The 14,936-nt window shown below is 43.6% G+C and overlaps 1 protein-coding gene across 5 annotated transcripts in view; it reads left to right on the top strand.

Moving 5' to 3' along the window:
- ABCC11 (ATP binding cassette subfamily C member 11) overlaps positions 1 to 14,936 on the top strand; it is an 82,283-nt gene that overhangs the window by 12,289 nt on the left and 55,058 nt on the right. For 2 of the 5 annotated variants that reach the window (XM_026456891.1, XM_026456889.1), the window contains exons 1-6: positions 117 to 162; positions 3,668 to 3,784; positions 5,051 to 5,187; positions 8,423 to 8,581; positions 12,424 to 12,571; positions 14,022 to 14,255. In XM_026456891.1, the coding sequence (XP_026312676.1) occupies positions 3,686 to 3,784; positions 5,051 to 5,187; positions 8,423 to 8,581; positions 12,424 to 12,571; positions 14,022 to 14,255 (777 nt within the window). In that variant the 5' untranslated portion in view covers positions 117 to 162; positions 3,668 to 3,685. Of the gene's footprint in view, positions 1 to 116; positions 163 to 3,328; positions 3,785 to 5,050; positions 5,188 to 8,422; positions 8,582 to 12,423; positions 12,572 to 14,021; positions 14,256 to 14,936 lie in introns of those variants that run through there. The other 3 variants (XM_026456890.2, XM_031934494.1, XM_031934495.1) reach the window with 3 other exon arrangements.

The following is a 14,936-nucleotide window of genomic DNA, read 5'->3' as shown; positions in this document are numbered from 1 at the left end:
GCAGAAAACAAATAAGCCAACGAGGAAAGAAATGGCAATTTCAGAATGTGATGAGTAACCCTCGTTGCATCTCTTTGCATCTCTAGTTGTGAAACCTTCATTACCTCTCTTTGCAGGTGTATTTGAATAAACCAGGTTGGCAAATCATACTATAGCTGAGAGGTGAGAGAAAATCTAATTTCTTTACTTGGTCTTTACAAATCTGGTCTTCCTCATGATCCCCCACTTGCTGGTTAATGAGGAAAAAATAAATGTTTTGGCTTACCATTTTAAGATCTTGTTTGAGCCAATAATTTAAATAATTTTATTAAATAATTCTCACTAAAGGCTCTGTCTCAGAGTTGTCACCTGGCAGAGAAAGAATCAGGGACCTGGGCACAGTGACCTCTGCTCCTAGACTTTTCCAGGGGAGGTCTTTTGTCTGCTTGGTCACTCCCTGTCCTGCTGTCTTTGCAAGCCAACTGGATCTTGGGTAGGCCTTCAAGTAAAGCTTTTTTGCCTCACTCACCAGGGGGTGTTCTCTGAGTTGCTAGGACTCCCCTGTCCCACTTCCATTGGCACCATAACCCCCTCCAAGATTTCTTCATGACTGTCAGCTGTTTGCAGCCTGGGTTGTCCAGTATGCCACTTCTGGAAAGTCCTTCACCCAGACTTTTAGCAACTTCTTGTTCCCATCTATACCACAGGGAAGCCAAGAAAGCTTACCACGAGGCACAGCCAGCCACAGCCCATAGAGCACTTAGAAGTGAATTGGAAAATGATGTGCCCAGCAAGACGAGGATTTAAGAAAAGGCAGCACTGTTGCAAGATGGATGCCACAGTGGTCTGCTGGCACCTGTTCTTACTGCTTCATGAGAATCAGCGGTCAAATTTTAATGAACTTTGAGAGCCTAGTTGCTAAACACAAACATTATTAAAAATCAAGTTATATAAACTTACAATTAAATAAATTATATCAAAAACAAAGATAATACTCAAAATGTATCATTTCCTACTTATTTTGCTACCTTTTGCTGTTATTTATACTTCTGAGGTTACTTACATCTATTATATTTCTGTGGTAGAAACACTATATGGTGATGTCGTGCTGTGCATCTCTTCCCAGCTCTGCATTCAGTGGAGTTATGTTGGTATTGCATCATGAAATCGGCCGTGATAGGTGTGTTTACACCACAGAAATAGGCAAAGGCTACATATCGGGGCTGGATTTATCATTTTGTTGATTGTCTAGTCTTAAGAAAGAAATGTAGGAAATGTTAATAATGCAGATTTAATTTATAAGTGTGTGGGACCCGTAGCCGTTATATTGTGAGTAGTAAAATAAAATAAGGGAATATTCTTTCAGCATTTGAAAATTATTCAGCAAAGTTACTCAGGTCATTGACAAATGAGTGAAGATTCAACCAACATACATCTCTGGTATTACACTTTCCTCTTGTTAACATAGAACAAAATGGCAAGTAGCATTGGAACTATACTTAATCACCAATTGCAACCACAGGTTTGTTACAGATACAAACATTTATCAGCACAGCACTGAGGAAGCCCTTTGCAAGGATATGAGACTTGCACTCTGAAATTTGCTGTCTCCACCCCCTGCTCTATTCCCTTTACTGGGGATGTTTGTGTGTGAATAAATCATACAGCAATATACCGTGGCCCCATCCACAGGGCCTCATTCTAGGGAATCATGCCACTTTTACTTTTTTTTTTTTTTTTTGAGACGGAGTCTTGCTCTGCCGCCCAGGCTGGAGTGCAGTGGCCGGATCTCAGCTCACTGCAAGCTCCACCTCCCGGGTTTACGCCATTCTCCTGGCTCAGCCTCCGGAGTAGCTGGGACTACAGACGCCCGCCACCTGGCCCGGCTAGTTTTTTTTTTTTTTTTTTTTTTTGTATTTTTAGTAGAGACGGGGTTTCGCCGTGTTAGCCAGGATGGTCTCGATCTCCCCGACCTCGTGATCCGCCCGTCTCGGCCTCCCAAAGTGCTGGGATTACAGACTTGAGCCACCGCGCCCGGCCCACTTTTACTTTAATGCAGCTATATTGTAGGCTGGTTCATGGCAGCCAGTCATCTTTCCAGAGCTGTAAAGAGTGTGTGTCACTCTCTCTTATCTAATACACCTTCTTCTCTCTCTTTTCTCTTTTCTATCATCCCTGAAGTGTCCACATTCTACCACTACATGGCAAGTAAGCCTATGGCCTGGTGCCCTGGCTGGGAAGTCTATCTTATATGGTCTGCAAGAAAATTCCAGCAACTGACTCTACCAGATCTGGTTGTGATTTGGTAAAAGGAAGTGGGATGGGAGGGAATGGGACAAAGAAATCTAAAGTAACTTCTCACAAAGTAATGGGTTAGCTTGCAGTCTATTTGATTGAAGTACAATCCAGTATTTGAATGTTTGTTTTGTTTTGTTTTTTGAGATGAGGTCTTGCTCTTTTGCCCACGCTGGAGTACAGTGGCACAATGTCAGTTCATTGCAACTTCCACCTTCCAGGATCAAGTTATTCTTCTGCCTCAGCCTCTCAAGTAGCTGAGACCACAAACGTGCACCACCACACCTAGCTAATTTTTTATATTTTGGTAGAGATAGGGTTTTACCATGTTGCCCAGGCTGGTCTCAAACTCCTGAGCTCAAGCAGTCCTCCTGCCTTGGCCTCCCAAAATGCTGGAATTACAGATGCATGCCACCATGCCCAGCCTCAGTATTTGAATGGTAAAAGCTATATCTGAACACCAGGACAAACTACATAATTTGTGGGTCCCAGTGCAAAATGTAAATGAAAATGAAAATGTGGGTCTTTTTGTTCAAATGTATTAAAAATTTCAAGATGGCAACAGAAAAGCATTAAACTAAGGCTGGGGCTCTGGGGGACATGGGCTGTACCCTCATGGCCCTGGCTCTGCTGCATGCTTTCTCTTTCCATCTCTTCAGAACATTCCTAATTACTACCTTCTCTCCTGCCCCAGGCACATGAATGTTCTGAGTCAAGCAGGGAGTGAGTCACATACTCAGGAAAACAAATATGAAAGGCGCATTAAAAAAAAAAAAAAAACCCTGATTATTTAAGTTTCCTAACTTGTGCCCAGATTCTCTCTGGGGTCTGTGAAAACCAAGAGTGAAAGAAGGGCAAAATGATGTTTCTTTCATTCATGTATGTGTCCATTCCTTCTTCATTTGTTGAGCACCTGCTGTCCTCCCAGCACGTTCCAGGCCCCGGAAATTCAACAGCGAGGAAAGCAGACACATCCCTGTGCTCATGAGGCTCTCTGTGTAGTGTGTAAACGAAGTCTGAACAAATAATGATTCAAACAAATACACAGTTACAGACTGGGATAAAGCAAGAAGACTGATTTTACGAGCAGGGCTTTGATAGACCAAAGGAGATTGCCCAGAATCAAGGCTGTGGTGTTAGGGATGGGTTAGGGAGGGTGGTTAGAGAAAGTTTCACTAAGTGATTTGGGCCTGAGGCCTGAGGCCTGAGAAGATATTTAAAAAGAGGGATCAAGCACATGCTAAGGAGAGGAAAGAGCAGGCACCCAAACCCCTGCATGACCCCAAAATGCTCCCGGCAGGGTAGTGCCCCCTCTCCTGGCTGCTCAAGACGGGATCTAAGCTGCCTCTAACTCCTGCTGTCTTTTCATGTTCTCTGATTCTGGGAAAAGAAGAATTGGCAGGAACTGAAAATGACTAGGAAGAGGACATACTGGGTGCCCAACTCTTCTGGTGGCCTTGTGAATCTTGGCATCGACATAGGCGATGACATGGTTTCAGGACTTAGTTATGTAAGTAGATCTCTTAGCATCAGCACCTCAGGAAACTGAGTTGGCAGATTATTCTCCATGGTCATAAATTATGTCAAACAATTTCTTCCCATACTTATTTACCCTTGAATTTTTAAATTTTTTTCTTTTCTTTTTTCACTCTCTCTCTCTTTTTTTTTTTTTTTTTTTTTTTTTTTTGACTCAGGGTCTTGCTTTGTCACCCAGGCTAGAGTACAGTGGCACAATCATAGCTCACTGAAGCCTCCTGGGTTCAAATGATCCTCCCACCTCAGCCTCCTGAGTAGCTGGGACTATAGGCACATACCACCACACTGAACTAATTTTTAAATTTTTCACAGAAACGGGGGTCTCCCTATGTTGCCCAGACTCGTCTTGAATTTCTGGCCTCAATCCTCCTGTCTTGGCCTTCCAAAGCACTGGGATTACAAGCATGAGCCACCCCACCCAGTTACTCTTGATTTTTTTCAAATGGACCTCAGGCTTCCACAATTAGATCAATTATAATCCGTCATCATGGCACACCTTCATGGTTTATGCATACCTCTATGCATAAGATTGTATAGAGATTAGATTGTATCTATCTCTATATCTATCTGTCACCTATTACCTACTTATCTGTGCATTTACTCGTAATAATAATAATAATAAGCATCTGCAAACCCATCACCAACACATCAGCTTGGACCTTGACTATCAGACGCAGCAATTGGTCTTCCCCCATCTCATTCCCCAACCCTTCCTACCTGATGCAACCACTATTCTGAACCTCTTTCTGTCAATCCTTGCTGTGCTTTTAAAATAGTATTATTTTATATAGAATATATTATGTATTCTATATGAAGTCCTAAAAATTACCTGTCCTTTTATTTTAGTTGTCAAAAGGGAAACATATAATATTTTAGGATTTGCTTTTCTACTTGTTGGTTTCTTTTTAGTAGATTTACCCTCAAAGAGTGACTTGGTCCCTCATTCTGCGGGTAACTAACTATGACACCCTTTATTCCTGTCTAAATTGTTTACTGTCAGATAAAAATCCAAAGAGGTAGAGTGACTTGGCCAGACTCACTCAGCAAATGTGGGGCAGAGCGAGTGCTGGGACCTACTTGTTCTGACTCCAGGCCCCCTGCTTACTCCCAATGTGGAAGCCTTTCTTTAGAAAGCAGGATATAGAAAAATCCATCTCTCCATGGGCATCTGGCCCAACATTCCCTCAGGACAGAAGTTATGAGTTTTGAAACTGATGCTCTTTTGTTTTTCTTTTCCAAGAAAACCTACACTCTCCAAGATGGCCCCTGGAGTCAGCAAGAGAGAAATCCTGAGGCTCCGGGGAGGGCAACTGTCCCACCGTGGGGGAAGTATGATGCTGCCTTGAGAACCATGATTCCCTTCCGCCCCAAGCCAAGGTGAGTCCTGATAGGGGTGGTGGGGGAGAGCTGTATCCACTAGGTCAATGATCCCTAACCTTGCCAAACAGACCTCTCGCAAAGCTTGCATAACTACGTCGCAAAGCTTGCATAACTACGTCCGTACACAGCCAAAACCCTTTAGAGCAGCCTGAGGCACATCAAGGAGGCACATCGTCATAGCCATTCATTCATTATTTATTCATTCAGAAAGGATCATTGAGCACCTACATGTGCCGGGCACTGCGCTACACAACACGGGAAGAACAGTGAGCAAACAGACATGATCTTTGCCATCATGGACCTCACGTGGGAGAGAAAGACAATGAGCAAATAGACCTGTGCATTACGTGATTACAAGCTGTTTAAGGAAGGTGCTGTGAAGAAATATGCGAGTGTTGAGGGACAGGAGAACCATGACAACTTGATAGGTTCTGACTGGCTTAAGCTGAGTGACACCTAAAGGGAGAACAAGAATTTGCTAAGCAAGAGTAGGAGAAGAATGTTCGGGGAACAGCCTCTGGGACAGCCTTGCCTGGAGGGGCAAGGAACACAGCATGATGTGTCCAGGAACTGAAAAAGAAGGAGGCCAGAGTCACTGGAGAGTCTTGTGTGATGTGGGCGTGGCATGAGGTGAGGCTGCAGAGGAAGGCGGATCAGACAGGTTCTCAAAGGTTACATTAAGGATTACTGGCCTTGGTTATAGGAGTAACCAGGAGCCACAGGAAGGCCCTAGGCTGTTAACCTTACATTTAAGAATGAAAGAAATTCAGTGTATACCCCCTGAATCAATCATAGTTTAATGTGATCATCCCCAAATTGCTTTCTTTTTTTAACAGAAAACTGTCACAAGAAAATTTTGTTTGTTTGTTTTATTTTTTATTTTTATTTTTTTGAGATGGAGTCTCACTCTCTTGCCCAGGCTGGATTGTAGTGGCGTGATCTGGGCTCACTACAACCTCCATCTTCCAGGTTCAAGTGATTCTCTGCCTCAGCCTCCCAAGTAGCTGAGATTACAGGTGCCTGCCACCATGCCCGGCTAACTTTTATATTTTTAGTTGAGACAGTTTTCACCGTGTTGGCCAGGCTGGTCTTGAACCCCTGACCTCAGGTGATTCACCTGCCTCAGCCTCTCAAAGTGCTGGGATTACAGATGTGAGCTGCTGCACCCGGCCAATTTTAATAGACTTTAAAACCATGTACAAGTATAAAACATTGGTTTTTATTTCAAAAGTTGGTGGAACATATCCAGTCATTAAACAGTCAACAAAACATATGCTAGTAGATTACATAAAGACTATGTACAATATAAAAATAGCTGAAAACAGTCTTCCCTGTAAAAATAATTTAAAGTGAACTTTTCAATTTAAAATATCATCCATAGCAGAAACAGCCATTTAATATGAGTTGTTTTTATCTTTTCCTAGCAGTAATGGTTCTAGCAGGGTATTTTATGCATAAAGAATATATTTCAAACCCTTTTTTATTGTAATAAATACTAAAGCAACATAGGAATACTTTATAATTTAGGACCAAGTTGCTTTCTAACTTAATACAGCCTTGCTTTCAGGGGCCCCTACAGAATCATGCTCGTAAGCATGCACACATTCATCTATTTGTTATTTATTGACAAGATCTTAATGCTCTGTTAGTCTGACTCTTCAGCGTTTAATCACCAAAAGTTCATTTTGTGTTTACGATTTCCCCTTCTCTGCAACATGTTTTCTAAGATTTTTATCTATCAACAAACTGCATTTGTTTTCCCATTTTTAAAATCTGAGCTTCTGTCCATACTGGTTGCATTGTTACCATATTGAATTATGTTATTTCCACCAAGAAAAAAGAACCTTGGTACTTTTGTTCACCTGGGTAACCTCATCTTAGATAAATATATTGTTTCTGTTGGGGCTTTGAGATATTAGCACTGGTTCGTAGGTCTTGCCCTGTCTTTTGTGATCACAAATGGTACAATCTCTTGCCCTCCCCTCACCTGCTCCTTGTTCCAATATCCCTGGCAAGGGCATGTGGCCAGCCTTGTCAAGAACGCAGGTTTTAAAGGGTTGAGAAAAGATGTCACAGCCCCTCTCCCCTACCCCCAAAAGAATCTTATAAGTTCGGCATTTTCATCTTCCCATCTTTCTCCTCAAGTCTCTTTTCAAATTGCATTTTCTTCCCACTGAAACACATAACCTTAAAGGCAATTTTGAAAAAAAAAGGTGGAAAAATGACACATAATCCCAACACCCTAATTTAATCATTTTTGGTATTTGTAAATCGTTCTTAAAGATAATACCTTATCACCTTTAACTATGTATGCATTCAATTTTATTGTTTGTAAAAGTTTCACAGAAGAATTAAAGCCATAAGAACCTCTCTTCCTATTTCTTTGCCAACTCCAACTCCTTTTTCAATGTCAACCACTATCAGCAATGTGATATAAATGTATATACTGTTTTGTCTGCTTTCCCTCCTTTCCTCCTTTTTTATATAAGTAAAAAAAAAAAAAAAAAAAAAAAAAATTTTTTTTTTTTTTAAATATAAAAAGAATTCTTGTTTTTTTTTTTTTTTTCCTTTTGAGACGGAGTCGTGCTCTGTCTCCCAGGCTGGAGTGGCAGTGGCGTGATCTTGGCTCACTGCAACCTCCGCCTCCCGGGTTCAAGCGATTCTCGCAACTCAGCCTCCCAAGTAGCTGGGATTACAGGCATGCACACCACCACACCAAGCTAATTTTTGTATTTTTGGTAGAAACCGGTTTCACGATGTTGGCCTGGCTGGCCTCAAACTCCTGACCTCAGGTGATCCACCCTCCTCAGCCTCCCGAAGTGCTGGGATTACAGGTGTGAGCCACTGGGCCCTGGGATTACAGGTGTGAGCCACTACGCCCGGCCAATACTGAGTTTTTGATTTGCAAGTGGTCTTTCTTTGGGTCTTGCTTGGAACTCTTCCTGTGTTCTACATATAAACAAACCTTATTGAAAAAAAAAAAAATCCAAACATCTACAGTGCATTTGCATTTTATAGTATGAGTAGATCATAATTTCTCTCTTTTTGTTTAAATAATTCCTCAGTTAATGGGTACTTTTGTTGTTTATGGTTTTCAACTTACAAATAAGAGTCATGAAAGCATGTTTGTGTGTAGATCTAGGTGATCTCGTTGTGTTTCTCTATGGTTATCATTCATCCTTGCAAAATCTTGATCCTGACTTCATTCTTATCCCTGTGGCCCCTCTACTAGGTTTCCTGCCCCCCAGCCCCTGGATGATGCTGGTCTGTTCTCCTACCTCACCATGTCATGGCTCACCCCGCTCATGATCCAAAGCTTTCGGAATCGCTTAGATGAGAACACCATCCCTCCACTGTCAGTCCATGATGCCTCAGACAAAAATGTCCAAAGGTGAAGCTGGGCTGGGCAAACCAGTGGAATGGTTAAAGACCATCTCTTGGTGGGATGATGACCAGAGATGCCTAAGGGTGGTAGGGAGGGTCCACCCCAGAAGACCTGGCTCTTCCTGTAGGAAGAGGCCTCATACTAGATGAGGGTTTTTAACCTGGGGTTCATGAATCTCCTACAATGGTATGGATATTTTGTACATACGGGCTGGAGATCTTTCTCTGGAGCAAGAATTCACATCTCTTATCAGACTTGCCAAAAGGTTTGTGAACCCAAGAAAGTTATTTATTTATCATTTTTTACTTTATTTTCATCACTATTTTTATTTTTGAGATGGAGTCTTTCTCTGTCACCCAGGCTGGAGTGCAGTGATGCAATCTCGGCTCACTGCAACCTGCACCTCCTGGGTTCAAGTGATTCTCCTGCCTCAGCCTCCCAAGTAGCTGGAATTACAGGCACTTGCCACCACATCTGGCTAATTTTTGTATTTTTAGTAGAGATGGGGTTTCACCATGTTGGCCATGCTGGTCTTGAACTCCTGACCTCAGGTGATCCACCTGCCTTGGTCTCCCAAAGATCTGAAATTACAGGCGTGAGCCACCACACCTGTCCCAAGAAACTTAGAAACAACCACTTCTAGTTCCTTTTGATTTTCTCTTCTGGGTCAGGTATTCAACAGTGACACTGAGTATTACTTTGGGTAAGTGGCCCAGTCTCCCAATGCTCAAACCACCGCTAACTAGTTGTATGATTCAATTTCTTGTACCGGCCGTCACACAAGGTAATATGAGGACGAAAAGTGGGAGAATATGAATATGTGATTTTAAAGGTCCCGTATTCATGTTCCTATCTCTAGCAGTTTCATGAGAGATACCAGGTGGAAAATGAGTTCCCAAATGTGTTCTGGAAATTATAGTCTTATAAGAGCCTCCCCATAAAAAGCATTCAGTAGTCAGAGGAGTTTGTGAAATGTTGTATTATAGCCAGGTGTTGGAGATTTACAAAGCAACTTAACATACTGAAGGCACATGTTTTCACATGGAGTACAGAAACTGGGTAAACTTTGACCCATTCCTTCTCAGACTTATTTGGTAAGAAAAAAAGAAATGGTTCCTGATTTGCTCCAGACGACCACCAAAGTAAGTGCCAGAGAACTGGCAAGTAGGCAGGGTAAAAGAAAACTTTATTAACTAGCCAACGTGAAGGAGGGGTGAGGTTCACTGGTCTCCGGCGTTCTCGGACCAGGTTCCTGGGTCCCGCGTACAAGGAGGGGCCGAGGAAGTTCGCACCGCGCGCGCCTGCCGGGAGCGGCTTTTATGTCCTGGGCCTGGGAGTGGGAGGGCAGTGGGCGGGACATAGGCAGGTCGGGACGGGGCGGTAGGCGCGGCTAGGTAGGTTTCGATTTTCTCCGTCAGACGTCAGACTGCGCCTGCGCAGTCGACCTGTGTCTTTCCCGGGTGCGGGAAAGTTGACAATGAAGAACCCGGAAATGCGCCATTTTAGTCCCTTTGTTCTTTTGTTCCCTCCCTCCGTCCCGCCAGTTCCAGGAAATACTTTTTGGATAATGCCAGATATTGGTCAGAATCTCACCTCTTACTGACTATGATATCAGACAAGTTTCCCTTTCTGGGTCCTGTGCCTTTATGTATAAAATAGTGGATTGGCCAGCCGCAGTGCCTCACGCCTGTAATCCCAGCACTTTGGGAGGCTGAGGCGGGCAGATCACGAGGTCAGGAGATCAAGACTATCCTGGCTAGCACAGTGAAACCCCGTGGCTACTAAAAATACAAAACAACCGGGTGTGGTGGCGGGCACCTGTAGTCCCAGCTACTCAGGAGGCTGAGGCAAGAGAATGGTGTGAACCCAGGAGGCGGAGCTTACAGTGGGCCGAGATCTCGCCACTGCACTCCAGCCTGGGCAACAGAGTGAGACTCCGTCTCAAAAAAAAAAAAAGGATCATACATTTATTTCATGGTCCTTCATAGGATTGTTGCAAGAAACAAAAGAGGTGATAAATTCATTTTTTAAAGTACACAGAGAATTGCTTGAACCCAGAAGGTGAAGGTTGCAGTGAGCCAAGATTGCGCCACTGCACTCCAGCCTGGGTGACAGAGTGAGACTCCATCTTAAATAACAACAATAATAATAATAATAATAATAATAATAATAATAATAATAATAATGTACCTGGAAAAACACTTGATGCTTAATAGGTAACCAGCTAAGTCAATGTGAGTTTGCTTGTTCTTCTCTAACCATTGTGAGTACAAGATCTCCTGACTCCCTTCCATTCTCTTCCAGTTCACTGATTCTCTTTTTAATTTCATTACTCACAATGTCTGTCCACAAACACTTTGCAATCACTCCATTTTTGTTTTTTGTTTAAAGATGAGGTCTCACTATATACCCAAACTACAAAATACAGAAGGAATGGAAGAATTAGAAAACTCATCATTTTTACAGCACTAGCGGAGGTGGCGCTAGGCAGTGGTCATCAGTGTTGGAGATCTTGAAAATGAAGGAGGCAGGCTGACACACCCTAACCCACTGACCCCCTCAACATTCCTAAAAGTGGGACACCAGACATCATGTAGTTTCTGATGTGAGGCAACAGGAAGTACACTACATCACCTCTTACATTTTTTTTCCAAAGGACTTGAATTCTGGATTTCATTAAGCCTTAGGTCTAATGACCAGGTTATTAGGAAGCATAGAGGAACAACGATTATGTTAGACAACACCATGGAGATGCAATCAGTCCAGTTCAGAGTGTGTAAGATCCTACAGAACGAATAAAAATCAGTTTCTTCAACAAATAAATGGTGTAGAAATGCAGACAAGGGGAAATGCTTACAGATTAAAATGCAGCTCAAGGGTTCTATCAGATTTCTCCTTTAGATGCAATGTGTGGACCTTGTTTGGATCTTGATTCAGAGAAACTAACTTTATAAAGACATGTTTAAATAATTAGAGAAATATCAATATAGACTGGGCATTAAATGCCATTAAGTAATTATTGTTACTGTGGTGTTATTTTATTTTATTTTTTTGAGACGGAGTCTCGCTCTACCACCCAGGCTGGAGTGCAGTGGCGCCATCTCGGCTCACTGGTTAAACTCGCCTCCCAGGTTCAAGCCATTCTCCTGCCTCAGCCTCCCAAGTAGCTGGGACTATAGGCGCCTGACTGTAGTGTTATTTTTATTGTTACTATGATTTTTTTTTTTTTTGGTTTGTTTTTTGTGTTTTTTGAGATGGAGTCTCACTCTGTCACCCAGGCTGGAGTGCAGAGGCATGATCTCAGCTTACTGCAACTTCTGCCTCCTGAGTTCAAGCAATTCTCCTGCCTCAGCCTCCCAAGTACCTGAGATTACAGGCGCATGCCACCATGCCCAAGTAATTTTTGTATTTTTAGCTGAGATGGGGGTTTCACCATGTTGACCAGTCTGGTCTTGAACTCCTGACCTCAAGTGATGCACACGCCTTGGCCTCCCAAAGTGCTGAGATTACAGGCATGAGCCACTGCACCTGGCCCTGTTGCTATGGTTTCTTAAAGGACTTTATCTGAAAGAGATACATACTGAAGCATTTACAGATAAAATGATATGATGACTGAGATTTGCTTCAAATCCTCCAGGAAACAAAAGTCAAAGGGAGGAGACACGAAACAAAAATGTCAAACATTTTTAATTCTGGAAGAAGGGGGATGAGTACTCAGAAGATTACTACATTATTCTGTTCTGTTATGTTTGAAAATTTCTGCAACAAAACTCCTGGCTAGCAAGAACTAGGATGTTTGGATGTCACATGCAAAGAGATTCCACTAGTTCCATTATCCTCTTTTGAAGGCTTCACCACCTTTGGGAAGAAGAAGTCTCAAGGCGAGGGATTGAAAAAGCTTCAATGTTTCTGGTGATGCTGAGGTTCCAGAGAACAAGGATGATTTTCGATGCACTTCTGGGTGTCTGCTTCTGCATTGCCAGTGTACTCGGGCCAGTAAGTGGCAGAGTTGGTGAGGTTTGGGGGATTCTAGGCTTCAGAGGTTTAGAAACGGAACTGGTGGCATGTTCAAGTCCATGCCAGGAGTTAGAGATGCATTTGTCTTTCAGTTGCTGTCTAGAAAGTGAAGACCTTTTGAGGACAGTAGAGTATGGTGGTTAGGAGTAGCTAACTACCAAGGAGTGGCCTTGTAGCCACTGCTTGGTTTCAAACCATGTCCCTGCCACTTAGCTGATGGGTGACTTCGGGCAGTATAGTCATGCTCTCTGTGCCTTGGTTTCCTCATGGAATCCCGTGGAATCCCATGCACCCTCAGGTGTAGACCTTATGGAAACCCTTGCATGTAAAATGGAGAACTGCCTCGTAGAGTAACATTAAATGAGATAAGTATATGAAGCACTTAGAATATGGCCTGGCTCAGAACATGTTAGCTCCTCTGAGAAATGGCTAAGCAACTCTGGGAATGTAGGTAGCAGGAAATAATGGTCTTCTCCAGGTATCATGGTTGGGATGAATGGGCTTTGTCTCCCATCATTCTCCAGTTCCTCAGCCCAAGAGTCTCATATGAGAGAAAGAGTCTGATTGGCCAACTGGGGTCACATGATCACTGTTTGGCCAGAAGAAGTGGGGCACTTTGGTTTACAGTCCAGCCTAGACTACACCAACCGGGGAGGTGGGAGTCTTCCCGGAAGAAAACTGAGGCACAGCTCAGGGGAGGTGAATGTAGGTCAGGAAGAAACAGTAGTTGATGACAGAATGGAGATAACTGAGTCCAGCGACAGGTACCAGGTCTTCTAGATCCACTCTCTGTCATTTTCCATCCTGCCCTGTGCGACTAGTGTGGATCACATTAGTCAGCCCCCACTGCACTCTGGCTTCTGGTTAGGGTTGACCAGTGGGAGATTCCAAAAGGAGACTGGAAGTAGGGAGAAGATGAATGAGGTCAGGATACGTATTCCCTGGGCGGCCTCCCTCCTTGTCCTTGGAGGCTGGTGATCAGAGCTCCTGTCCAGACCCTCTCTGCGCGCCTCACCCCTTTTGGGCCCTGGAACCTCTTCCTGCTCTTGCCCCTTAGGTCAAAGGAGGCCACTGTTCCCTGCTGTCACCAGCAGCATGGTGCTCCACCAGGCCTTGTTGGATTTCCTATGTTCTGCCCACACCTTTGTAAAGCCACTTTATTAACTCCTAAATCACTGTTTTGTGTGTGCTCCCTGTCTCCTGTCAGGATGAGGACAACCACCTAAGGTTTCAGAACTGGGTCAGTTGAACTCCTAAGTCTCCTCCAACTGGACTTGAAGCTTCTTGAGGCAGGATTGTACTTAGTCAGTTTTGATCCTTCAACAAATCCCCAGCATGAATCAGACCTCCCAACCCTTCTTCCAGCAACAAAACATCAAACGTGTTTGGCGGGGCAGTCTGAATGATCCAAACTCCCATTTCTTTGTAGACATTGATTATACCAAAAATCCTGGAATATTCAGAAGAGCAGTCGGGGAATGTTGTCCATGGAGTGGGACTCTGCTTTGCCCTTTTTCTCTCCGAATGTTTGAAGTCTGTGAGTCTCTCCTGCAGTTGGATCATCAACCAGCGCACAGCCATCAGGTTCCGAGCAGCTGTTTCCTCCTTTGCCTTTGAGAAGCTCATCCAATTTAAATCTCTAATACACATCACCTCAGGAGAGGTAAGTGGCTGGGACTGCCTATTCCAGGCCATGCTTCCCTACCCTTCCTCCAGACATCACTGCCCTGGAGGCCAAGAGAGGGAGAAAAGGGGGTTGGGAGAGGAAGGAGAAAGAGAAAGAAAAGAATTCCTAGGTTGAGTGTGGATAACCATCAACAATTGCCTCTATGTCATGAAAGCAGGTCAACAATAATGCAGGAAATGCCACTTACATTCAGAGACTAGAGAGGATTTATCCATTCATTCAACAAGTAGGAGCTTTGGGAGGCCAAGGCAGGAGGATTGTTTAAGTCAGGAGTTCAAGACTAGCCTGGGCAACATGGAAAGACTCTGTCTCTACCAAAAAACAAAACAAAACAAAAACAAAAATCAGCCATCTGTGGTGGCTCATGTCTTGTAATCCCAGTTGTGGAAGGCCAAGGCAGGAAGATTACTTGAACCCAGGAGTTTGAGACTAGCCTGAGCAAAATGGCAAGACCCTATCTCTACTTCCAGCCCTGCAAAAAAATAAAAAAATTAGCTGGGCATGGTAGTCCCAGCTACTTAGGAGGCTGAGGTGGGAGGATCATCTGAGCCCAAGGAGGCTGAGGCTTCAGTGAGCCATGATCACACCACTGCACTCCAGCCTGGGCAACAGAGTGATAGCCTGTCTCAAAAAAAAAAAAAAAAAAAACAAGACAAA

The sequence above is a fragment of the Piliocolobus tephrosceles genome, chromosome 17 (genome assembly GCF_002776525.5).
Source record: "Piliocolobus tephrosceles isolate RC106 chromosome 17, ASM277652v3, whole genome shotgun sequence".
In the NCBI taxonomy this organism is placed as follows: Eukaryota; Metazoa; Chordata; class Mammalia; order Primates; family Cercopithecidae; genus Piliocolobus; species Piliocolobus tephrosceles.
This window is presented reverse-complemented; position numbering and strand designations above follow the sequence as displayed.